General features: G+C 42.8%; 1 protein-coding gene and 1 long non-coding RNA gene across 6 annotated transcripts in view; one reads left to right on the forward strand and one right to left on the reverse strand.

The window, feature by feature from the left end:
• LOC551772 (zeta-sarcoglycan) overlaps positions 1 to 17807 on the forward strand; it is a 214760-nt gene extending 196953 nt beyond the window's left edge. For both annotated transcript variants that reach the window (XM_006565911.3, XM_624159.5), the window contains exons 5-7: positions 12446 to 12635; positions 13993 to 14185; positions 16413 to 17807. In XM_006565911.3, coding sequence (XP_006565974.1) covers positions 12446 to 12635; positions 13993 to 14185; positions 16413 to 16779 — 750 coding nt within the window. In that variant the 3' untranslated portion in view covers positions 16780 to 17807. The remainder of the gene's footprint in view (positions 1 to 12445; positions 12636 to 13992; positions 14186 to 16412) is intronic.
• The window catches only part of LOC100578436, a 141990-nt gene that overhangs the window by 102606 nt on the left and 12169 nt on the right, over positions 1 to 27215 (reverse strand). The gene's annotated exons all lie outside the window — the stretch shown is intronic.

Below are 27215 nucleotides of genomic sequence, written 5' to 3' on the forward strand. Positions count from 1 at the left end.
TTACACTGGTGGCGCGGACAAAATTCTATCCGGAGCGTGCAATAAAGTTGGATTCACTTTTACACGATCCTCCTATCTATTGATTTAATCAACGGAATAATAGCCATTGTATTCGCCGGAACCAATCGTTAACAAAAATCGGCGAAAAAAAGAAATTTCCTTCTCGCTCTCTTTGTTCAACCTTGTCCAACAATGTTTTGAACATTCACGAAAATCGAAAAATTCTCAATATTCTCAAAATATTCTCGTTCCCTTTCTGCCATTGCGCGAATTTCTCGTAGAATTCTCGTATTCCACGTGATTTAACCAAAAAGTTCTTCTCTTGCCGAAGGAACTTGTCGAAGCAAATCGAGAGTCTAAGTCTATCAAAATTCGCGAAGATTTCAAAAAATTGAAGAGAACAATTGTCATGATGTTCGAAAGTTCCAATATCAAAAAAGAAATTTGCTTCTCGCTCTCGTCAACCTCTTTGTTCCTTGTCCCTTTCGACATTCACGAAAATCGAAAAATTCTCAATATTTTCGTTTCCTTTCGGCCATTGCGCGAATTCGAGATATTAAAAATTGGCGCGAATTTCAAATTTCTCGTAGAATCTTCGTATTCCACGTGATTTAACCAAAAAGTTCTCTTGCCAAAGGAACTTGTCGAAGCAAGTCGAGAGCCTAAGTCTATCAAAATTCGCGAAGATTTCAAAAAATTGAAGAGAACAATTGTCACGATGCTCGAAACTTCCAATATCAATGTTCACGCGAGATTCGAGACATTATAATAGGTTAACCAATTGTTAACAAAAAAGAAATTTGCTTCTCGCTCTCGTCAACTTCTTTGTTCCTTGTCCAATGTTTCGACGTTCACGAAAATCGAAAAATTTTCAATATTCTCGAAATATTCTTTTCATCGCGAATTCGAGATATTAAAAATTGGCGCGAATTTCAAATTTTTCGTAGAATTTTCGAGAGCCTAAACGAAGATTTCAAAAAATTGAGGAGAACAATTGTCACGATGCTCGAAACTTTCAATACCAATGCGAGATTCGAGACATTACAATAGGCGCGAATTTCAAATATTTCGTGGAATTTTTGAAGACAAGGGTAGTTGGGCGAGATATATACCCCAATGAAATTTTCCACGTGGTTGGGCCACGGTGGGCCCCCCGTCCAATGAATCTTGCACGCGAAACTGTGGCAAACTTGTCGAACATAGGGAGCTTAACGACGGAAGGACATTGGACGAGGCGAATCGATATTGATTCATCGGAAAAGTTTTGCCAACCGGCCAATAAATGCGTGAGAAATGGCCCCGGTCACCCTGTTATACATTACGTATAAGCGGCTGCGTTAGTATTAAAGGATATCTATTACACAGGAGGGAGAGAGGGGGAGGGAGGGGGTGCAAGTGCAAGTATATGCAGTATACCCGGGCACGGCGCCATGAATTTTGAACGTGCACCGGTGCCATAGTTGTTGCCCGGTTGGAACCGGGTCGAACAACGGACCAACGAGTTTATCGTTCCCGGGGATTTCGACCGTGGACCAACCTACGATTTTTTCTTCCATTTTACGACGATCAACGTTTTCACGCTCGGCTTTTTTTTTCCTTTTTTTTTTTTTTTCCGCCGATTCGTACCGGGTTTTGGGTGGACGTGACAGGCGATTGTCCGACTTTAGTACGGTTTTTTTCTAATGCTTCGTTCCTTCTCTGATCTCTTCCACTCCCCGTTTCCACTACTTTCATCTCGAAATTTATTCTTAATTTGTTCGTTCGTCCGTTCGTCCCTCGAACGGATTGTTGAACGTTTCGCGGACGAATGCTTCACGGAGCTGCGTCAACGGAGTGTATCAAAGTTACGGTTAAATGAAACGAGACGAGATTAAATTATATTTTAACATTAGAGAAGCTTTATAGTTCGGGTGAAAATAATATATTTAATTAATTACATTTTTACGTCGATATTAATCTCGTTAAAAACATTTTCATAATAATATTCTAGTGAGACGAATCCTACTGTTTCGTTAAGTTTACTTGTTCCATTAGTTTAACATTTATATTTTCGTAGATCTTTAATTTACAATCTCTTCTTCAAAGACTCGAAATACTTAAAGCAAATAAAATTCAGAAAATCAAGATCTCGATAGTAGGAAAAAATACACGAAATTTCTAAAACGGTTTCAACGAATCCAACGTTGATGAGAAACGTATCCACTTCCGTGGATATCGGAAGTTTTCAAGACGCGTGAAAACAATTTGTATTTTCCGAAAAACGTGCTCTCCGGTATACATTCGATTCGAAGGGGTAGTGAAAAGAAGAAAAAAAAGGGGAAAAAGAATACAATATTTTTCTCTCTCCCTGTAGCGAACTGAACCTATTAGCATGACCGTGACGCGCATTGAGAATAGCGTGGGCGCGGCGTCATAAAACGTGCATCAAGCGGAGAAATTTATCGGCGCGGGCCCGAAATAAAGTAATTATACCGTGGCGCGCGATCAAAGGGAGCGAGGACGAGCGAGAAGTCGGGTTATTAAAAATTATAAACAACACGGTCTCCGCGAGACAAAGTTTCGAAAACATCGCGGCCGATGCGTGCCACGTTATTCACCAGCTTTTCCACGCTTTTCCCCCGGTATCCGCGTCGCCTCGTTTGCCATTCAAAGCCTATCCTGGCCTCCTCTCTCCCTCTCTCTTATTTTTTATATTTCTCGTTATATCCTTTTTCCTTCTTTTTTTTTCTCCCTCCGCGTTGCCTCCACCGTTTTTAATCCACCGTGCCAAACAACGCGAGGAACAAAAGCAAAGAGAGAACGAGAGAGAGAGAGAGGGGAGAGAAAGAAAATAAAGAAAAAAAGTTCGGCAAGATATGATAGAGACAGAGAGGGGGAACGTAACCGGGTCGGTATCTTCTCTATGTGTCTTTCGAAACGTATATATATATATATATAAAGCAGTCCCCTTCGAGGCAGAGATTAATTAGAGAGCGAAGAATACAATAAATGATTATATCGAGGAAGAAAAAGAAAGTGGCAAGGCCGGTGACGGAAACCGAAAGAGACGAGGAGGGAGGAGGAGACATCTGGAGGAGGCTAGGGAGTAATACTGTAAAGGAGGAATGCCAGATTGTACCCGCGCCATTAATGATGCCCTTAGGGTGTCCCCGTCTCCTATACCCATCTCCTTTGTAAATTATATAAAGAATTGTTCCCATTAGTGTAAAAAAATGTACGTAATATATATGTGTATATAAATATATATATATATATATATACATATGTGCACTATATTTATCCATATGCAGATAGATTTATATGTACATCAGATATTCGGGTATTGGAATATAATAAGGATGAAAAATGGCGAGTATATGCTCGGTATCGGTTACCAGCCCGCCTCGTTATCGTAAGAAAATGATCTCCAAAGACCGCTCATTACGGTGCACGTCTCTTCGGGCTATCTTTCGCGTTTTATTGTTCGACTTATCTCAATAATATATATATATATGTGTCGAAGGGGAAAAGTGTCGAAAGCGTACGTTAAACGATTTCACCCCTCGATTCGACGAAATTAGTTTATCAACGGGTTAAACAATTCGTGTTTATTATTAAGGATAAAATTATTGTCCAGATTGCAATTCGGGGAAAATTGATTCGAATATTGTATATAACGAGAGGCAGCATAAGAGTGAGAGGAAAAATTCGTTTTATTTCTTTGAAATTGTCGGGGATGGTCTTCTCTTTCTTTCTTTCTTACTTTAAAATCGTCTTCTTATCGATTATCTTGTTTGCAAAGCTTCTCGCTTAACGAGCGAGATATAATGGCGCGTAATCATCGGAGAAATGAATGGGTTAGACACTGTCCCACTTTATCGCTCGATACAGCGGCAAAAGAATGGAGAAAAACGCGGAGCGATCGGTGATGGGAAAGAGATTCTCGTGCCTCGTTTCAACCCTCTCCCTCCCTCCCCCCGCTCTCTCTAGAATCCAGTGGAAAAGGGTTGGCGCGACTAACTTTCGAGGTATCCGTGTCAAAGTAAACAGGCAAGCTTAAATAAATACGGATAAAAAAAAAAAAAAATCCCTCTGATCAAACGTTACCTTTGTTTGCAACGTGTATTCTACAATCGATAACACCACCGCGTTCATTTTTCGGCAATCGTTTGAAAAAAAGAGAGAGAGAAAGATAGAAAGAGAGAATCATCAAACGAAACTTTTTCTCCCTTACAAATCCCATCCCCTCGAATTTCTCTTCTCTCGCGAGTAATTCTTAATTCGTTCGATTCCGAGATAGGGAAGAAAAAAAAAATAAATAAACGAACAAATAAATACAATAAAAAAAAAATAAAAATCCTTCCGTTCCTCGAATTCTTACAATTCCACCGCCACTCGAGACACCACTTCGGACACTCGGCGCAATTTCAACCCCCCTCGGACCCCAAATGCCTGGGATCCTACCTTCCTTCCTTCCTTCCTTCCCTCCTTCCCTCTTTTCGCCGGAGAGGCGAAACGGGAAACGGGACGAAAACGAAATGAAACGAACTAATCCCGGCCGGCGATGTATCAACGCCGTCGGCGAACCGTATTGCCGCGTTTTCAACTACGACGAAAATCATAGCGGACGTTGGTAAATCCTGGGCCACGGATACGTCCGCCATCGCTGCACACCCCGCGATTTAATCCTTGCGCCGTGCGCCAACGTAAAATAACACGAAATTGCAATGTCGCCGCGGCGATGTAACCGAGGGGGAAAGGAGAGAGGGAGAGAGGGAGTGGATGGTCACTGTCGACGAGGGGCGCCACCGAGAGAGAGAGAGGGGGCGGATTATTCGCTGCAAAAGTTAGACGATTCCTGTCCGGCTCGGGATAATTACGTGAGGTGTATTAACGTGTGGTGCGCGTACCGACTGCATGCATACGTATAATTACCGGTGCGGTTTAACAGTACAGTACACGAGAGGAAGCACGGTGCAGGCGTTGTTGGAGGGAACCGTTTAACCTCCTTCGAAAAAGGAAAGGAGGGGCATTCAGTCGTTTCGCATCGTCTATTATTAATGAGATCGTTGGAATTTAGGATCGTTCAGGTCCTGGCGGTTGTTCGAAATGAAGGAAGAATCGCGACAATTGAATCTTCGAGACGGCAATGGAATTTCGTTCGAGGGAGAAAAATTAGGATGGATGGGATGGTTGAAATTTTGATAGTGATCTCTTCGTGGAATAGGAAAAAAAATTTGAGCAAGAACCGAACGCTCGAATTTTCCACTAATATGTATGCGAAAATATTTCGCTTTATCGTACTTTGCGCTTTGAGGATAGAGAGAAACCGTACCGTACGTTCAACCTCCTTTTATTTCATTTTCGATGGATCTCAATTGGTCGGCCAAGATAAAAGGGCTTCCAAGTTTCCATAGAGTAGAGATTGATGAATGTACCCGCGATTCGATGACCTACATTTTTCTTTTTCCCTTTTTTTCTTTTTTTTTTTTGGAAGGGAAATGTATACTACTTTCTTCTGAGAATTTACGTTTTTCCAGAGGAATCGCATCCGTCTCGAGTTTGGAATAAAATACGTTTCAACGATCGTTCATTCCTCGTTGACAAGGAACTCGTTATCCTCGAAATTATATAGGGAAATTCAAAGTTTTCCTTAATTTTAATAGGAGAATTTTCCATCGATCAAAGGAGAATTTTAAATTATCGTGACAATTTTTTAATAACTATTCGTCGAATAAACGTACGAAGAAACTTTTTCCCTAATAATAAAGTTAAAGATACGCGTTGAAATTTTAGCGAAATTAGGAATTCAACGAATGTTACGAATGTATAAATGTACAAGTTTTGCTCGCACTATTGTTTACAAATTTACGATAGCCGGGCTGGAGATGCACGCGTGTGTATTTTCATTTCATGGAAAAAGGGAAGAAAAGGGAAATTCTTTAACGGGAAAATAAAAGAGCGAGAGGATATTGTGAAAGTATCGTAACGACTGCACACGCGCGTAAAATATGCGTTCTAAAATAGTAGAAAAATACGAGCGGAGAGGGAAGATAGAAGCTTATCGGTAAATTGAAAATAATTACCACGGAAGGCTCGATATTCGATCGATATTTTAATCAGAAATTCGTTTAAAAAAAAAAAAAAGAAAGAACCATATACGCTCGACTCGCTCCACCGACCCATTAACCGTTATAATGGAAATGTACCAACTCTCCTCTCGGAGAAAAAAAAATATAAATTTGAATCTATAACTTACGACTATAAACCTCTATCCAATTATATTCAATATTACCTTGAGACCCTTCAATTATTACTCAGCAGAGAGATTATCATAATTTCGATTCGTGAAATTCGAAATTCTAAAAAAAAAAAAACTATTATCTCTTCACCAAAGAAAAGGAAAAAAAGAAAATCCAAATAACATTCCACCTGTACGTACCTCGACACACGAGGAGTATTCCCGAAGAGAAAGCATCATCCGAGAGAAGGGGGCGGTGAAACGTTAATATCGATTAAAAAAAATCCCGGCTGCAAATTGATCGATGAGAATAAAATGGACAGCGGGGGTAAATTGGCGGGGCCAAAGTGAGAGAGCGGAGGGTGTTCGAAAGCCTGTAAATAACGCGCTTTGTATTAATTTATGGACGGTGAGCAGCCGCGTGGAGGGCAAGCGGGTCCGAGCAGCAGCGGCGTCGTTACGATGATATACGCGTGCAAGGGGTGTTATTTGGATTTCATTACGTCCCCCTCGTGAGCACTCGCCTAACGGGACCTCCTAAGAATCTCGAGCGGCGAGCTGAAAATATATTAGGTCGAACGATATTCGTTGAGCGTGGAACACCGGTTAAACGGTGAAATTCGAGTATTCTCGTATTCGTTCTCACCCTCGATATTAATATTAATATTGCAGCGGATCGTTAAGTGGATGCACTTGCTCTTTCGCATCAAGCCTGTATTTTCTTCGCGAGAAAGGAAGATGGTCAGATTAAAAAGAAACTATCTATTATTCGACGGTCAGAATGAATGATAATTAGACTCTCTTTCGAGTCAAAATCGAGCACACTGATGTTACAAACTGTCCATTTGTCGTACGAGGATGCGCGATCCGTTTACAATGAGACTTTCTTTTCGAGTGAGACTCGATGTCCTCTTAACTCAATTGGAAGACGCAATAACAATTAATATCAAATGCGGATTAAAATTCCTCGAATCGAACTGGTGATTTGTATACGAATATATGTATGTCGATAATCAGCTTATCTCTATTACAGATTTCTTTGAACTGGAATGACGAATCAATCGAAGCCTACACAAGAACTGTACATATTGTAAACTCTCTCAAAAAAAGAAACCACAATCCTCTCTTCGGATAATCCTTTGTTTATTAAGTTTAAGAGAGGCGATTTAATAACAAAGAAAAAGCGTTTCTATGGTACGTGAGAAAATTTCTCCGAATAATCCGCGTTTATAAATCTGCGAACGAACGAACGAACGAACGAACGGTATTATTATTATTAGTATCTTTATCGTGGAATAAACGTGGGGACGTTTCAACGGATTCTGCCTCGTATGATGCCTCGAATTACGAAAAAAGGGGACGAGGGGGGAGATTGTAATAACTGGAAACGCGGATAATATTCCGGGTGAATCCATGATTTGATTCCATCCCGAAATCGAATCGAGCTAATTTCATCCCCCTTCCTCTCCCTTCGCAATAGCGCACAATGGAGGAAAGTTGCGAAGTGGGCTGATCGCGTGTCGATAGATTAATTTTCATAACTGTGATTATTGGATGGGTTTTGGTAGCTGAGCGCGACGGTTCGGTGGCACGAGGCGGCTGGGCATCGCATGAGGGCCGAGATATTGCTGTTATCTGGCCCGATTAATTGGTTGGAAGTCGACTTTGCGTGTACGTCGAATTTCATACGAGTTTCATATGTAAATTGTGCACGGTCGGGGGAGGAGAGGGGGAGGAGGAAGGAAGATCCGTAATTTTATGTCGGTTACGTCGGACGTAAATTTTCTCGCGTTTCGTTTGCAAAGTTGCGAAACAAAGTAACGACGATTTGGATTATAGTTTGAAACTGGGGAGTCAGTTTTCGTGACGGTATTTGAAACGATAATAAACGATGGACTAAAAGAAAATGCTTCGAACTTGGGGTAAAGTACAAGTTTCAAAAGAGAATCCTGAAAGACGAATTATTTCGTGTCTTTTTATCGAACCGATCTCTCTCGTTGCGTCGTCGGATTAATGTTATTGGATTATTCGCAAATCTGTTTTTCACCGACCAAACTTGGAAGGGAAAACTCGATTGGAAAACTGGCCGTTTCTCGCGAGCACAAGTACACCTAGGATCCACGAAGAGGGGATGCTGGATAAAATATGTACTCGGAAAAATCGAATTTAAACGGCTCTGGGCTGGGAAACGCGAGCGGAAACGAGATTCGAAGTGCACGCTTTCAAAGATAGCGTACACGTGGAGAGACACTCTTTGGATCGCGACCCGGATATCCGTTTTAACCCACCGGAGGGCAGGAACTTTCCTTCGAGATCGAATTCGTATTCGTATTATCTCGACACCTCGTCTATCGACCAACTTTTCCTCGTCGCGAAAAATTCATGCACTCGAAGCAAATAAATCTCTCTCTCTCGTTTCTTCTTCGATCGAAAATTAAACACGAATTATTCCCGAACGAGAAAAATTCAATTTTGTGGTGGTGTTGTAGCACCGCGGTGAAAAAGTTTAACGACGTTTTCCGCCTTTTAGCTTTGCGACCTCCCCCCTTTTCGAGGGCTACGACGACGACGATTCTAAAACGCTACGGCCCTCTCGACGCCATTGGGGTTTACGGTTACGGTTAAGTACAGAGCAAAGAGATCGTATCGTTTTCCGAACGATTTGGCTAATCGAGCGGCGGCCGCGATATGCCGGGAGAGGAGGGGAGGGGGGACGAGCGCGGCCGCAGCTATGCGCGTCCGCTCCACAGCTTCCGGTTGCGGGAATTTAAACAAGGATCGGGGGCATAGGATCCATCCCCTCCTCCCTTTTCGACCGAGGAACGTCGAAACGTTCCCTTTTCCCCTTAACGGCCTTAACGTCGTCCTTTTAATTTGTCACGCTGTTAAGAGTTAATTTCAGTTTCGTCCCGGCAACGGAGTGGACGAGATTGAAATTGCTAATTTCTACTCTCCCGTGCTGGCTTCCGTATCGAGCGACGTGTTTATTCGATCCTTTTTTTTTTCTTACTTTTATCCCTCTTTTCTTTTCTTTTTTTTTTTCTTTTAATTCGTATGAAAAAATGAGAGGAAGAAGAGGAGGAGAAGGAGGAGCATCGAGCCGGATTGCCACGAAGATTTTCTTTCTTTTTTTTTCTTTTTTTAAGAGCGAAGAATTAATTATTCTTAAAGGTGGAGGAAGGGGAGGGGAAACTTTCAACGGTATCCGACCGCTGGAAATTAGCTGCGAGAATTAACACCGAGTTCCCTCGGTGGGTGAGATTTTTTTTTGAGGAAGGGCGTTTCTGAGAATTAGCTTGAGAGGAGCGGAGCCTCGTAGAAAGTAACGATCGGCCGAAATTAACCTTAAAACCGGCGTTATAACCCTGTATCCTTCGCGAGAATCACTCCGCCTGATTTTAATATCCGCCTGTCCCTCCGCAACGCGCTTTTCGAACGCTAGGAGAAAAAAAATTCCCCTTTCCTTTCAAAAATTACTTGCTTGCCCGTCCAATTCTTCGTCCCCGCGATTAAAACCACCATCTTCTCCCCAGGGAGATCCCGTCCCAATTCGCGAACATCGACGGAGGATCTAATCGAGGATCCTCTGGATCCTCCCGGAACACGTTTCGAAGCCAGAAAATCCGCGATTGCTCGGTCAGACTCGGTAGGAGGAGGGGAGGGAGAGGAGTTTACTGGCGTTTATCCAACCGGTGGCCACATTTCGTAGTGATCGGTCGCTATAATAAATGGAAACTGCGGAACCGGGCTGGCGCGTGGCGGCGATTGCTTCCAATCGAGTGGCTAATCATCGGAAACCAATGTAGAGAGACGACTTTGTGTACAACACGTGTATACGAAGTGTATATAGGGGGGCGAGGGGAAAAAAGGATGCATTTTTCGTCGCTCAAGTTCGAGCAATCTCTCCTCTCTCTCTCTCTATATATATATATATATCTCTATCTCTGTTTATCTATTTCTATTTCCAGGAGACGATAAGCCTCGAAGTCGGTCGAAACGCTTGAAACGCAATTACCGCGAGAGTTCGTTCCACTTTCGATCGACGTAAAAAACGAATCGTCGATCACGATAGACAGGTCCCTGGAACGGTTTGGGAAAAAAAAAAAACACGCGAGGGACAAAGAGCGTGGAGACGGCAACGCTCGACGTCGGGCATGCAATTAATGTAACGCGAAATTGAATTTTCGCAGGGGTGGAAAATGAAGCGGGCGCTCGAAAGGGAGGGTGGAACGTGTACGCGGAAGAATATTTGGTGTTTATCGGATCAAATGTTTAAAATTAACGATATCCACCCGATTGGAAATTCGTCTCCTTCGTGATTAAATTAATAGCAAGAGGAGTGAATGAGCCAATCGAAGATGTGAGATCAACTGCTATTTCTAGAAACCTGATTGAAAATGCCGAGTATTCTCCTCGTGTGAAAATTCGCTGCCAGGGAATTTGAGCCATTTTTAGTAGTGCATTCACTGTTGAGATTCAATATTTCTATGATTCGAAAGAGTGTTAAAAGAAAAGTAAATTTAAAATAGACGAAAAATTCATCTCCTTCGCTCTTGATTAAATTAACAACGATCGCAATCGATCTACTGCCACTAGAAACTGATTCATCACACATTTCTGTCCAATCTAACAATTGCAACAGCGTGGTCGCGTATTCTCCTCGTGTGAAAATTCGCTGCTAGGGAATTTGAGCCATTTTTAATAGTGCATTCACTGTTGAGATTCAATATTTCTATGATTCGAAAGAGTGTTAAAAGAAAAGTAAATTTAAAATAGACGAAAAATTTATCTCCTTTGCTCTTGATTAAATTAACAATGATCGCAAGAGAAGTGAATGAACCGCAATTGATCTACTGCCACTGCTAGAAATTGATTCATCACACATTTCTGTCCAATCTAACAATTGCAACAACGTGGTCGCGTATTCTCCTCATGTGAAAATTCGCTGCTAGGGAATTTGAGCCATTTTTAGTAATGCATTCACTGTTGAGATTCAATATATATAGTTTTGAAATCCGTACTGCACATTTCTATGATTCGAAAGAGTGTTAAAAGAAGCCATTTTTAGTAATGCATTCACTGTTGAGATTCAATATGTATAGTTTTGAAATCTATACTGCACGTTTCTATGATTCGAAAGAGTGTTAAAAGAAAAGTAAATTTAAAATAGACGAAAAATTCGTCTCCTTTGCTTTTGATTAAATTAATAACGATCGCAAGAGGAGTGAATGAACCGCAGTTGATCTATTGCTACTGCTAGAAACTGATTCATTACACATCTCTGTCTAATCTAACAACAGCGTGGTCTCGTATTCTCCTCTCGTATGAAAATTCGCTGCAAAGGAATTTGAGCCACTTTTCCCAGCAGAGGGAATATATCTGTATATCTGTCAAAATTTATTTAACTCACTGTGGAATTTGCATTGCACGCCTCCACTTTCCACTCGAATTTGAAAGAGCGTTGAGAAAGATGCTGTCGAGGCGCGTTAAAGTAGCTCTAATCCGTGAAAAATAAAGAAAGGAAAGACGATATTCGATGAAATTCCTGGCGAAAAACTAAGCACCAAGTTTTTTGCCTACCAAGTTTGTTTAGGCGTTTGGTATGCCCGGGTCTCAAGTATGCGCGCGCAATATGTTTCGGTTCATAACGCATTCCACGGTTCGTCATACGATAGTGTTTCCTTCTCTTAAGCGGGGAGCAGCAGCTCCGATACCTGGTGTAACAGCCAGCGTCGAAATAAAATTCTGCCCGCGCCACTGTTCCAATATTATGCGGGAAATATTTCAAACGAACCCCCGCGATCACAATGGGGCAAAGGGAGAAGGAAGGAGAGGGGAGGGATTTGTGGCGCGTAGGAGCGGGGCCCCGTAGCTCATCACAGCATTTATTATTCAACCGTCTGAAACGGCAATAATGTCGGTCGGTGGTATTTAATTTTCGCGCTGTTGAATCATGGCGCGGAAGTATATCAAAATATATCTCTTATTCATTCGTTCGTGGGATAAAAATTCGTTGGGAAAATAAAAATAAGGAATGGGAGGAGAAAGAAAAGAGAGAGAGAGGAAAGGAAACGGAAGCGCAGTTAAAATCGAGGCGAAGGAATTTTAACGCGGGGGAGGCCTACGGCCTCTCCTTATTCCTTCGACGATCTATCCCGACCCAGAAAAGGGAGCCGACACAGAGAGGCTCGTTTATTTCCTGACAGTCATTTCCTCTCCTTTCAGGAGGGAATCGGCTCCCTGAAGGTGGTGCCCGGAGGGATCGAGCTCAGAGGTCAGGCCGCCGTCCTGGATGCCCTGGTGGCCTCCAGCCTCAGATCCAGACGGGGGAAGAATCTGGTTCTCGAGTCGTGGAACAACTTCACGGCGTCGGCCAGGTCGCACGACGGCCGATTGCTCGCCCGATTCACAGTTGGTAAGAGCGTAACACGTCCATTTTCCAATGTCCAATGTTTTTTTCCCCCCTCTCCCTCTCGTTCGTGATTCGATCAAAATGTGAATCGATTCGTTTTCCTTTTTTCTTTTTTTGCGGTTAAAATAATGAACGGACGATGATATCAGAATTGGAAACGAATTCTCGATATATCCGATTTTCCAGATCGTTCTTTCGTTGTGTTTTGTGCGATCGTCAATTGTTAGAGCACTCCAATCGAATCTAGGAGATGGAGGGGGAAGGGTTTAAAATTGTGGTCGAAGTTAATTCGAATCGCGAAATGTTTGTAATTCACGGTTGGTATTTAATCGAAATGTAGAAAAGTTGGGTGGGTGAAATTGTAGGTTTTTCGAGGCTTGAAATCCTCGAGGAAAAAGGGAAAAAAAAAAAAAATGCGAAAAAGCATTAGTAGCTCTGTGGAGGGATGGAAAAAATCGTATGAAAAAAATTTACACGGGTTTTGCGAAAGACTTTACAGGATCGCCAAATAATTCTCTTCCGGAAATCCCTTTCAAGATGGACGAATATTTCTTTTTATTTCTCTCTTTTTTCCCCCCCCGCTTTTTCCTTTCAACTATTCGACTATTTTCCTCGTGGAAAACAAAAGGACAGATATCGATGGCACACAACATAGGGGTGGTGAGATGATACACGCGTCGTTAATGGAGATGAACGTTTCAGTCACGTCGGTTTGTAGCTTTGAAAAGCTAAATCGTCGGGACAATCGTCGAAGGTTCTGGCGTATTAACGTCGACGGTGATTAAAATTTCGAAAAAAAAGTCTCGAACGAAAGTCGTTCAATTTCCTCCCCCCGGAAGAAAGAAAATACGCGAAATAACATCTTCGAGGATTTAAAAGTGTCTTAAACGAAAAAAGAAGAAAAAAATTCTTACACATTTACGTATATATTCCCTCCCCAACACAAATATTCAAATAAATGCTACACCTATATATATATATATATATATACACGTGCAACGACACGGAACGATTCGAATTAATTCTTCGTTCTTCCCGGCGATTTAAAGCACGTCGATTCGAAGCACGTACAATAAATAAGTAAACGAAAGATTCGTTCCGCGTCACGAATAACGCGACGAAACTTAAACTCTTCATTACATTCCGTTGTAGAGATACGAAAAAAAACGTGATTTCCAATTCCACCAGATTTAACGAACTTCGAGCTCCTACTCGACGATTGGAAAGAACGAAGATATTTTCCTTCTTTTCTTTTTTCTCTTTTTTTTTCTTCTTCTTCTTCTCGCCCGCCCGTTTACTCATTCAATCCTCGGCTCGAGACGGAAAATGGCAGACGGAGTGTCTTTTGTCCACTTTACAGGCGAGGATCGTGTGGACTGCGTGTCGAGAGGCTTCCGGATAACCGACCCTCAAGGAGGAATTCTCTTCTCGGTGGACAGGGAGCAGGTGGTGGTCGGGGCGGAGATGTTGAAGGTGACCGGCGACGGGGGTGCCGTTTTCCAGGGCAGCGTTCAAACGCCTCTGGTCAGAGGGGAATCTGGCCGTGGCCTCAGGTAATCGCGAGAAGAAAGAATGAAAGGAAGAAAGGAAGGGGGGGATATATCTCACGGAATATAATAACAGCAGATTTCAGTTCATCGAATCTAAAGGATTGGGCGGGGAGGGAGGCATAAAAATCGCGAGAAACGTGGAAGATTCCTCCTCGAGAGCTTTCCATCTCGTTCCAATTCCTTCGCGAATATTTCAAAATAAATAATTCCTTGTAAAACGATTCTTGGTAATGGTCGAAGATTAACAATTATTATTAAAATAAAAAAATCAATTTGAAGGAAGATCGTGTGAAAATATAAACAATTTTCTTCAAATGTCTCTGATCATCGGAAAGAAGATAGATTTAAATAATGGAACAAGTTAAGCGAGAGTAACCATTTTCAGATTTTTCGTTCGAGCTAGTCACCGCGTTTTGCGCGCCCCACATTTATTTCAGAAGTTTCTAAAAGTGACTTCGACCCAGTTCCGACCATCCGAAGCCATCTGAATTTTCCATCAGCTTTCTCCATCCATCCCCGATAATCATCCCCGATATACACAGGGCGCCGATATAAATAGCGTTTCGATATTCCAATCAACTTTCCTTGTAACCCCGTGGCCGGCTATAAATAATCGAGTCGGATACCGACTGCGACCGACACTCGCGTGGGATTAAACTTCGCGGTAACACGGTTAAATATATAGCGTGGTGGGCGGGTTCGGTGTGAAATCGCGTAATTGATGGGAATTCGCTGGTTGACAAAAGCCTCGTAAACCGTTCTTATTCGCCGTCGTTTTACGCGCGGCGCGATTAAACTTGTTGCTATCCAATAAGAAGTAAATTCGTCGCTACTCGTCGTGTAATTTTCCATTCTTAAAAAATTTAAATAAGAGGAGAACTTGGATCGATTTAACAACGGAAGCGAACACTTTATTTGCCTTCGAGGATCCTTCGATTCCAAATTTTTTCATATTACGAGTGCTTCTTAAGCCTGTATCGTCGTAGATTTCGAAACATCGATTCCATCGGGGGAAACCAGTCAGTTCGTTTCGTTGTATTAGTAAGAATAGGAGGCGTATTAAGGTATGGAAGTTTAGGGAGGGATCGAAGCGGATATGGAAGCGCGGTTATTGATAGTGTCGGCCAATTTACAGACGGATTTACGATTACAATAAAACTTTGCTCGCGCGGAAAATTATATTCATAGGATTGGATTTATGCCAGATATGAAATACCTCGGAGGAGGAGGAGGATCCGAAACGGGTTGTGGAGCAATGGGTCGACGACGATGACGGGTGGTGGGGGGAGGGTTTGAATGGAAGGGGTATTGGAGAGGACGATCGAGAGGAAGGTGCTTTACCACTTTCTTAGAAAAGAAGAAGGATCGATTATTGCAAACCTGACGTTGCAAGTCGACTAGTTGCCGTATTATTTTGCCGCGCGATATTGCGAATTTTCGATCCCTATTTATCCCTTGCGACTGCATCCTCGAGATTCTCTGTTCTCCGCTTCTTCGTATTGCTGTTATTATTATTATTATTAACTTGCATCTTCCTTTACGTTTCCGGGTAGTTAGATTGGAAATGAAATGAAATTCAGAGAGTGGATTATTTTTCCTTTTTTTTTTTTTTTATTTAGGAAATTGGTTAACTGGGAGTGGATTGCATTTTTCATCGTTTTTCTTTTTTTTTTTTTTTTTTTTTTTAAATACTCAAAGAGATGAATATCGATGAGATACAGTCGGTCGCAAAAGTATTTATTTATTTCCCTGTTTTAGAAAAGGAAGCTTATTTCGAAAAATGTGATTTTGATGAAATTTCGCGTACACGTAGAGCGTGTAATGGGTTATGCATATATAGAGCAATTTATTTTTTTTTTTCGACGCGAAAATTACTTTGAGCGCGTGAAATCAATTTCCAAAATTTCATCATTTCATTTTTTCCCTATTTTTTTTCCTTCATATTTTGCGCACAACTTCGCGATGGAAATATTTTTCACACGCACGCACACGGGATGGATTAATTGAAACTTAATTATTTCATAGTTGATTAAAATTTCGTTCTATCCCGTCGTACTATCGGAAATTTGTATTTTTAAAAAACAAAAAATACTCTAAGGGCCATGATTTCATCCTCTCGAAATTGTACATAATAATCGCGATTTATCGGAACTTTTGTCGACTGAAAGATAAGTTAAAAAATTTTCTAGAAAAATTCATCTTACGCGGGTGAAAATGATTGTTTCCACAGATTGGAATCGGCGACCAGATCCCTCAAGATCAGCGCCCCCCAACAAGTGGCAATCGAGTCGTGGGCGAACGAGATCTCGGCTTCCTGTCTAACGGATCTGAAGCTCGAGAGCGTGCACGGTGCGATCAAGCTGGAGGCGAAGACTCTGTTCATGAAAGGGTTGAAGACGGCCAGCCCAACGAGCCAAGGCCACGCGTCCAGGGAGCAGCAACAGCAGCAGCAGCAACAGCACTCCCCGAGAACGGGGTCCTCCCCACACCAGAGCCAAAGGGACACGACCATCTATCAGTTGTGTGCCTGTGCTAACGGGAAACTGTTCCTCGCCAGATCCGAGGGGACGTGCCAAGCGGACAAATCGATTTGCTAATACCACCGGATCTAGAGATCCACTGCCATCACCTCCGCTACTACTATTACTACTATTACCACTACTACAACCACTACACGCCTCGAAAAAATGGACGACGTGGAGGACGGGATCCGTTTCGGAATCGATTCGGCCACGCGTGAAACGGTGGTGGGATCGAAATTTGCCGAGAGTTCGTGGTTAATCGACGGCAGATGGCGATGATCTCCAGTGATCGAGCCTCTCGAGATCGGCCTTCCCGCTTTCTCGAAATTTTAGAAATTCGGCGCGTGGACGCTTGCACTCGTTTCTTAGGACTCGTCGTGTTCTTTTTTTTATTTTTATTTTTTTCGTCCCGCTATGGATCCCGTGAAAGATGGACGAGACGCCTCGCCAGGAAATAAGATTGTACGATAAACGGGAGGAAAAGTAAGAGAAGAGGACGCACAAGAGCCGATTCGATTCGACTCGACTCGATCGAGCGAATGTATATCTTGTATATTAATAAAAACTGATTATCAGATAGGTGAGCGGCTGGTAATCGAATCTCGTCATCTCGTTCCTGTCTCGTCTGCCCCCCCCTTAGATCGAGCCGTTTCCCTTTCCCATCTAAACCCCTCCCAAGTCTCTCCTGCTGGTTTCTTTGCGCAAATGTTCGCGTGGCCAGTCGATAGGCAACGATTCGCAGTTCCTTTTTTCAGCCCGATCGGACGAGAAAAATATGGAGTGAGAGAGAGAGATGTGTGGAAAAGGATGTATCTTGCTGCGATTAAGATTACGCAATAGTTCATAGTGCGTGCGTGTACGTATGCGTGTTCTTCGCCCGATTCTGGACACGATTTAAAGAGAGAGAGAGAGAGAGACGCGATTAGAGGAACGTTTTTATTTTGGAGCGCGTTTTCGCTCGTAAAGAAATGGGATGCGCAAGTGTAGTTCACTGTAAAAGGATCCACGGTTGCGTGATCCAGCTTGCACACGCTGTACATCGGCCATGTCCATCTATTTATGTATGTGGCAATAAAGTCGTTATTGTTATTATTATTATTAAACGTGGTGTGCAATCATTCCTCCTCGTGATCACATTTTTTTCAGAGAAGGGGTGAGACATCTTTACAAAGTCACAGGTACGTAAAATCTCTCTTTCTCCTTCCCTCTCTTCAAAAAAATCTGCATGGCAAAATCTCGAAGACGAAATTTGTTTATACAACGACGCAAAATTATTCCTCCTATTAGAGAAATATTGTTCCATCCTGTGGGGAGGAGGATTGATATTCGTCTTCGAAGAATCTGAATCCCTGGCTAAAAAGAAGCTATTCAACGATACGAGATATTTTCTAATATCGATGAGAGGAGGAAGTTGTTCGTTATACATGGATTTCCATTGCGATAAGACGATAACGGAGAACGAAATTAGGCGAAACGAAAATAGTTTTCAAGAAAAGCCGATCTCGCTACATAATATAGTATATGTCAAGCCGGCTGACAGGTAGCAAGGGCAATCTCACCTTAGTAGCCCCTTAAACGGCTCTGACGGCAAGGTAATTTTCTCGGAATTCGAGATTAAAATTGCATCCAGCCTGGGAAGGGAACAAAGTACGCCCTCCCTCTCCCGACCGCTCTTACCCAGGGAAAGGGAAGGGGGGAGTAACGATGGCGAGGAGGATGGAGAGAATCTGACAAGGGAAGGAGAGATAGAGAGAGAGGGAGAGGGAGAGTAAGCGGTGTGAATTAGCAGCAGTCGAGTGAGAAAAAAATACTGGGCGGATGAAAAATGCCTCTTAGATCCCCTTGTTATTACCCTAAGACGAGCAGGATCCAAGGGGGAACGGGGTGAAAATGTTACCGGGCCACCGACGGTAAATTTTCTTGGACCAACCAACCCTCTCGTGGATTCGTATCATTTGTGAAAAATTTAACGAGGATTCGTTTTTTCGATCCCCAAAATTAATTATTACATTCAACCATCCCTGCGGAGTCTAAATACAGTTTTGAAAATAATATCAATGTTTCTTAAGTGTAATAATACGCGCGAATTTGAACACAACTCGTCGAGCACAACTTTATAAATCAAACTCAAACTCTATCCTCAGACTGAAAGGTTAGACGTGTATACGCGCAAGTATGGAGAAACTTACTAATGGAAGCTAGATATCAGCATATCCCATATATGCACAAAAATTCATTTTCCAAAAAGATAAACCAAAAAAAAAAGAGAGAGAGAGAGAGAAAAATGTATCTGTAAATCGAGAATGCGTATCGTCGTAAATGGTATAATCGAGAGATTATTCGAAATTTTACCATTCAGATATGATGGATACCCTTTCCGAACAGAATTCCGATGCGTAACGCGAGCATTGTAGCCAGCTTCATTAGAGATCTAATGAGGCATCGATGTAGTTGGTCATCGATAAACAGATGATAATGACCTTACGCGGATGATAATCGCAACGGCCCGTCATTAATCCCGACATTACATCGATACATATAAAACACAGATCGTTTCGAAAATAAAACTTCCCGCGACAAAAAACCGTGTTCTCCTCTCCTCATGTTACGTGGAAAATTTTCCAAAAACCTTTCCCAATATCCTTTTTCTCTTTGCCCCTCCCTCAAACGCTTTCGACGATCGGAGAAGGAGAGAAGTTTCACCCCCAAGGGCGAGAGCCTCAAAGAAACGGCAAGATAATTAATCTGGAATCTATTCAAGAGCCATTACCTCGCTCCTAGACTGATTAATTAACCAGCCGCTTTGTTTATACAGTCCCTCGACTATTACTACTTCGCCAGTTAAATTACTTGCTTACGGTGGCTCGAGTGACGCACTTTTCTGTAAGACCATCCCTCTCCTCTTTCAATCCTTCTGTTCCTCCCTCCTCTGTCGCATTTGGGGTGGGAGGCGAATCTCGTCGCGGTCCGGGGAAGGGATTCCTGTCAGATGGATTCTGCGAAGCGTGAAATTGTCGCGCGACCGATAAACCTTTAAATACGAATTAGCGGCACTCGTGGCACGCGAAACCTGGCGTTTCCACGCACCACGTGCCATCCACCCTGCCCTGCTATAATTAGTATCCGGTTCCCGCGGCCAAGCGCGGGATGACACCGCCATATTCAAAAAGGTAGGGGGGAGAAGCGGGGAGGAGGGCACTCGTTCGATCAGCGGCCGATAGCCGTACGCGTAATTAGTTTTAGCACGCGCGCACTGAGAATTCGCATCGTTTCCCGTTTGGCGTTGTGCCACGCTTTCGGGATTTGCTTTTTCGGGATTCAAGGGACAATCGTAACGTGAACCCCATCGTGGAACAATCCGTATGGGAGAAATTTCAACGTGTGGATATTCTCTGTTTTGTTTTTTTTTTCTCTCGAAAAAATGAAAAGATGGCTCGAAGAATATGGAATATGGTGAAGAGAAGGGAGGTGAAGGAAAAAGTGAGTTAATTTTTGAAGGCTATTATGTTTTTGTTTCTCTTTCTTTTTTAATTTGTTGGATTCTTTCAATGGAGAAATCGAGATTCTCAAGAAAGAGAGAACTGAAGAACTGAAATTTCAAGGTGAAGTCTTTATTTTTTTCAAAAGGATAATAAAAATGAAAGGGAATATAGAACGTTGATATCGAGAAAGAATGAGTTAATTGATGACTTGATTGGATACAGAGTCAAAGTTTCAAAGGGTGGAACGATCACTTTTTGGAGGCTATTATGTTTATTTTGTTTCTTTTTTTTTTTAACTTGTTGGATTCTTTTAATATTTATCGATTTATCGAGATTCATCGTGACACGTGAAGAATCGCACGAGAAAGAAATTTCAAATTAGAACCTCTATTTCTCTTTTTTTTTTGAGATGGATAGGTCAGCTCGAATATTGAATATCGAATATAGGATAATGATATCGAGAGTGAGATGAAGGACTAGAGGGTGGATATCAATCTATATCTTTCATTTCTTTTTTCTAGACGATACTTTGTTGGATTCTTTTACGCATTTGACGGGAATAATTTCTAATGACAAGAATAGAGAATCCAAAATTGTCCAACGTAAAGATCGATATCGAGGACAGATTTACGATGTAACCAAAAAAAAAAAAAAAAATCTAAACTACAGGTTGAACTACAGGTAATAAATATCGCAAAATCCTAATAAATACGCTAGAGAAATCCTTGCCTACGAAAGAACCTAAATCTACCTTGGATATTTACCTTTGGAAAATTAATCGGTTTACATAAATTCCATCGAGTTGCGCGAATCGCATACCAAATAAAATCGATAGCGCGGCAACGCAACAAACGACACGTTCACCTATCCTTAGAAACGCTTAAGAATTCGGGACAAAGGGAGCGTGGAGAGAACTTGATGCATTAGGTAACCCGATGGTGGTTACCCGGAAACCGCAGTAACGTCGTCATTGGCTGGCGTGTTTGTTTAAAGTGTAAATGCAAATTAGGGAGCCGCTATAACAGGTTGTTGCTCCGCGAGCCGCCTCGAGGATAGAGAAGGAGGAGGAGGAGGATCGAGCAAACGTTTGCGAGGTAAGGAGATTGTGCAGAAGGGGCGTTCAAGCCTCCTTCTCCGCCAGCCGGGGAGAGAAGGGATCGCGTCTGAGATCGGAGGTTGAAACACTCTACCGCCCACGGCTTGGATGGGGTCTCTCTCTCTCTCTCTTTCACGCGTTGTCTCTCTCGCTCTCGATCTCGGCCCCGATCAGAGCCGGCAAATGGATAAATTACTTCGGCTCGGTTGGTGACATCGTCGGGAAGCGTGTCAACCCTTAGAGCTGCCTCTGTCACACCCGTTCGAATTCGATTTCGAACGGCAGGTGTACTCGGGCAAAAATAATATTAACCGTGCACCATCGAGCGAAAGGAGAGAAAGGAGAGAGGAAACCAAAGTCGATGTTCCACGGAGCAATTTGTCTTTGGCGCGTATCTTTTTTTCGGACTCGTCGGAAAACGGATTTCTCTCTCTTTTCTACGATTCTTTTCTTATTTTTTTCTTCATTTTTCTTTCGCTACTTTCGAAATTTGAAAAATTGTTTCTTTTTTTTTTTTATAAATATTCTATCGGTTTAGAAATTTGGGAAAAATCGAAACGAGGAATGATTCGCTCCGTTGTTAAGCGGCGAATGAAAAATTTGTTGTCCCTATTGAAATCGAATAAACGTTGGCAAGCAACCCGTCAAAGTTTCTATCCCTCCCCCGTTTATAAAATATTAACGAACGTTCCGAATCCGGATTGGATCGAACCATCAACAGCACGGAGCAGCACGGAATCTGTTTACCGTATCCAAACATCTATCCCGCTTGAAAAATTCATTTTTGAGTCTGATGAACCGATCAAAGATTCACGAGTCTCGCGACACTTTTTCGAAAGTGAAACTCCCCCTTTTGCTCAATTCCCACGACTGAATGAAAATAAAAAAAAAAGAGAGAAAGAGAAACAGATGAAAAAAAAGCAAAAATTCGATACGAAACAATCAGATGAAACTCGACTCTTTACGCCAATTATCTTCGAATTCCTTCCCTTAAAACGACAATCTTGGTCACCAGAATCATCTCGATCGTTTCGAGATCGGCCCAAGAAGAGGATGGCACGCGCTGAAGGATGGCAAGGAAGGAGAAGACGGAATAACGAAGGATGCTTCGAACTGAGAAAAGGGAAGGAGGGAGGAGGAGGAGGAGGAGGCGTCGTAATGGCGGCTAAATTCCTGCAACGACCGGATGCAATTTAATGCCAGTAGTCGTGGCGCTATCATCGCCTCGCTGATGCAATATCTTTCGAGTTTCCGGCGTCTAGTTAGTGCTGGAACGAGCTGTTGATAAATCTCTCTCTCCCTCTCCCCTTCCCTCTGCCCCCACCTATGGCTTCCGACTCCTTCCAACTCTGCTCTCTCTCCCCCCATGTTCAACCCACCCATCGTTACCACCACCACCCTCCTCGCGGCTCGGTATGTGCAGGCCATTTCTCCACACCGGAATTACATCCCCCAAATTGTAATTTTGTCGGGCACCACTCTCCGCGTAACACCCGCATTATTTCCCCCGCCCACCTACATCATGCTAACAACCCCCTTGACACCCTCCTCGACGAGCTCGTTCCATCCGTTTGCTCTCTTTCCTTCCATCTCTGCTTCCCCATCTCGAAACGAAACGAAACGAAACGAAAGAGAAGGGAAACGAACGATATCGAATGATAAAAGGAGGAAAAAGAGGAGAAGGATTGTCTGTAGGCCGCGCGGAACGACGTCCTTCTCCTTGCGTGACACGTGTCTGCGAACGAGCATCGATTTCCGCTTCCCATCGGTTGACCTCTCCTCCTTTGACCGCTGTCTCTGTTCTCACGGAACACCGCGTAGAAAAGGGAATTAACCGTTCAGGTCGATACTGGGGAAGAGAGAAATAGATAGAGAGAGAGAGAGAGGAGGGAAGGAGGAAGGCTGTCGAAGAGGCGGCCGGGCTCGAGAACGAGTCGAGAGTATCCAGAGAGGAGAGAGATGTGTGTGTGTGTCGAGAGATAAATCTATATAAGAGGGAGAAGGTTTAATAGAAATCGCGAAACGGTTCTGCGAGAAAATTTCACCCCCGGCGTTCGTTCTATCATCCATCAGTTACATCCTCTCTCGGTTGTTTAAGTTAAAGATTAATACAGGGGAGGGGGTACTAATTCCTCGAAAACGGGTTGAAAACGGGTCAAAATGCGCCCGGGATACACACCTTCTCCCTATCCCCCTCCCCACCTTCCTTTACGATCCTCCTCCTATCCGACTTAACTCGGTGGAATTACGAATGGAAAGAACACGTAACACGGTGGTTAAATCACCGTGGCAGTTACATTAGTTCCATTCCAGAGAGTCGAGTCGAGTCGAGTCGAGTGGAGAAGGTTAAAAGATAAATTTATAAGGGGGAAGGAGCTCGAATGAAAGGAACAGAAACCAGCTCCCCCGAATTTCCCTGGCTAAATTTTACACCAACCGGAAGTTAATGCTCGAATATTACAACGAATACGCGAGGCGAAGGTTCGAAGCATCGCCAATTCTCTCCAAAATTATCCGAAACTTGTTGAAATATTCGAAATATTCGAAATACCTTCGAATTCTATCTTTGTTCGACACGGACAAAGATTGTTGATCGAAAAAGTATCGAAGAAAGATAGATAAATAACGGCATTAAACTTATATGGCGTATATTTACGTCGGTTTTTCAAGAGGGTGGATGGTAGCGTAACGGAGGAAAAGTGGAAAACACGCGAGGCGCTCGAGGCGAAGTTGGCCGAGATTGGCGAGATTAAACCGATTTTCAAGCATTACCGCCAAGGAATGGAACTCTCAACGATGTCGTTAGGAAATTAATTATTAAACCCGGCCGATAATCATCGCACAGAGTAGCCCTTTTCGGTCCGACTCTTCGAAACGGAGTAGATTGTATTGGATTACCTCCAACTAACCCCTCGTACCTCGCTCCATAGAGAGGGTGGCCAGCCGCGAGAGATTAACGTTAAACGAGGCGGCCAACACTTTGACCTCCTCCTCCTCCTCCTCTTCGATACTTTCCACCGAATATATTCCTTGCTTAATGCCAGAATTTCAACGTTACTCTTTCTTTTTTCCAACGGGGAGATAGCTTCGCGATATCGACGTCGTTTAAGATTTACAATTTTCCTTCGAACATTCGATAAAACGAACCGACTTTTTCAAGCTTCGAGAATAGCGTGAATATAATTCGAAATTCGAAAAAAAGTTTTCTAATTCAATTATAAAAGATAACTTCGTTACATTTACCATCTTTCGAATATATGGAATCATCTAAGAATTAACGGATATCGAGTGCAAAAATTTCAAAAATATAAAAAAGCGAGGGAGCAAAGGAATATTGCAAATCTTAGGAGTATGAAATATCGAAATTCGGAAAATATTTGATAAACAAGTACAAAATTAAATACCCTTCTTCCTCCCTTCCTTTTCGTTAAAATTTCCACATGTATGTAAGTTATATTCTTACATAAATGGACGAATAATCGTTCGATCGAAGGGGAGCGGAGGAGCGGAAACCCATTTTCGAAAGTTCGAACGATGTCCGGATTTTATAGCGATTCCGTGACTTGGCCGATTCGCATTTTATCGGCGGGTTGCAAGGGTGACGGTGTCGGTGGCGGCGGTTTAAAACTTCCTGGATAATTAACTAAACTAATTAGCGCGAACTGTGTGGAACGAAACATCGACGTCTCGAGGAGAGGAGGGAGTGACAGGGTGAGAGGTATAGCCTGTGTTAAATTCGCGAGATAAAGCGACTTTGAGCTTGTTGATACGGGACACGTTGCCACTATCAATCATTCGGCCGCTTCCGGTTCCAGCCTCGACGTTTGTCAGTGTATAAGGAGAAAATAGAGCACGGAACCTTTCCACCCGCCCGGCCGGCTAGTTAACACGACTTCCGTTTCTACCTTCCGATCGAGGGGCGGCGATTCGTCACCTCGTCTGTTTGCAAATTGACGGAAGCTTCGAAGGAAACCTCATTTTCACCCTCTGAATATCTTTAACGTATTCGATAAAAATCCGAGGGGGTCTCGATATTGATCTCCTGGATTAATGGCTTGGAAGTTAATTTTTGCTTTTTGAATATATATAAAAATTCGAGATGGTAGGGAAAATTAAAGAGAAGTTTCGAAATGACAGATCTCGATTGGAAACTTGGAAGGAAATTTAATTCTCATTAACGATGTCAAAAATCGAAAGGATTCGAGGATATTCCATCTTCGATTGAGCTTGGAAATTTAATTTTCACTCGAACTCTTTCGATGTATTAAATTTAGTAAGTAATGGATATTGGTTTCTAATAAATGGCACGAAAAACAATTGTAAAACTAGAAGAAACACAATACGAAATTTAAAATGCATAGGAAAATATAGAAATCTCCGCAACGCGTATAATTTATAAATATACAACTTTGATGATCCAACATCTTTCTCTCGCGTATTCAACGAGATAGAAGTTTAATCCGGAAGAAGATTTAAAAATTCTTCCGACGTATGTCGTTTTCGTTTCGTTTCTTTTTTTCTTTTCGCGCCAACTTCACCTTCCAGGTATCGTTAACCGCTCCAAGTAAGAAGGGAGAAGAGTGAGACGAAGAGGGAGGAGAGAGACGAGGACAGGAAATCGCATAGAACCGGAGGCTACGAGGACGTTAACGGCGTTATTAGTCCCATTGCGCGAACAGGAAGAGGGGCAGAAAGTAGGAGAGAGAGGGGGGAATTGATAGGTGAAATCGAGCTGGATCTCGCTCAATCAATCAAACGGAGGCAAATCGAGTCGATGAGGAGGGGAAGAAAAGGGTGCAAAAAACGAGAGAGAGAGAAAGAGTGGAATGGAAAGGGATGGAAGAAGAAGAAGAAGCGAAGGAGGAGAAAACATCACAAATCAAAGAAGCGGTGACAGTTAATTCATAACTCGCAACCCCCTACCCTCTTTCGAATTCCTTAGCCGCTTTCTCCTACCCCTTTTCAATCTGTGCCAACGTGGCACAGTTGCGTGTGCACCTCGACGAGCACCTCTTTTCGTCTCGATACACGCTCCAACGGAGCATTGTTGCACTTTTGTCCCATCCCTTCTTCTCTTTACCATTCTTCCCTTCCGATTTTCTTCTCCCTTTTTCCCTTTTCGATTCTCTCTTCCTCTCTCTCTCACTCTCTTTCTCGTTTCGTTCCGTGGATTTTTCTACTCGAGGTCACGTGATATTGTAATTCGTGCGTTTCGAAGAAATGATTTTTAAATGTTTTTCCTACATATATATATATATGAAGGGATTTTAAATCTGTCCCACCCCAATTGCAATTCATCTTTTTCTCGTTCCTTACTCGTCACGATGACTGGGGAACGTTGATCCGTTGAGCGTGAAATTAATAAGCCTCGTTGATTCTATCTATTTATATTTTCGTAATTGATGTACTACCAAGCTATTTTACTTTTTAAAAATTTTATCGGAATACCCGAATGTATCACATCTCGAACTATGTGTTATCAATTTCGATCGATTTTTCGCGTTCCCCTCCCTCGCTCCGCGGGGGAGAAATCGAGAAAACGCGAACATCCTTCTTTCCCTCTCCTCCCTCTCTTCCCTTCCCTTCAAACATTAATCCTAATGCCCGGTGAATAGGTAATGCAATTTAGCAGGTGTCGGGGCGCTGACGAGGGCGATAAAAGTGGCATAAGCGCGGGAGGAAGGGAGAAGGAAGGATCGAAGAGATGACAAGCGGCGTTAAGCGACGTTGCGCAACGAACAACGGGAACGAATTGCGAAAGCGGTTTTCGTCTGTATCTACCGGTCGATCTCTCTGCCACAGCCGCAACGTGTGTACGTGCGCCGAATGGCCGCCGTCCATAACTCATTTGCATTAATACGGGGGGTTGAACACGAATCTCTATCCTTGGCGGATGTATCATCCTATTCGCGATAAAAACGATCGAAACGAAA

Source organism: Apis mellifera, linkage group LG2 (assembly GCF_003254395.2).
Source record: "Apis mellifera strain DH4 linkage group LG2, Amel_HAv3.1, whole genome shotgun sequence".
Classification (NCBI taxonomy): domain Eukaryota; kingdom Metazoa; phylum Arthropoda; class Insecta; order Hymenoptera; family Apidae; genus Apis; species Apis mellifera.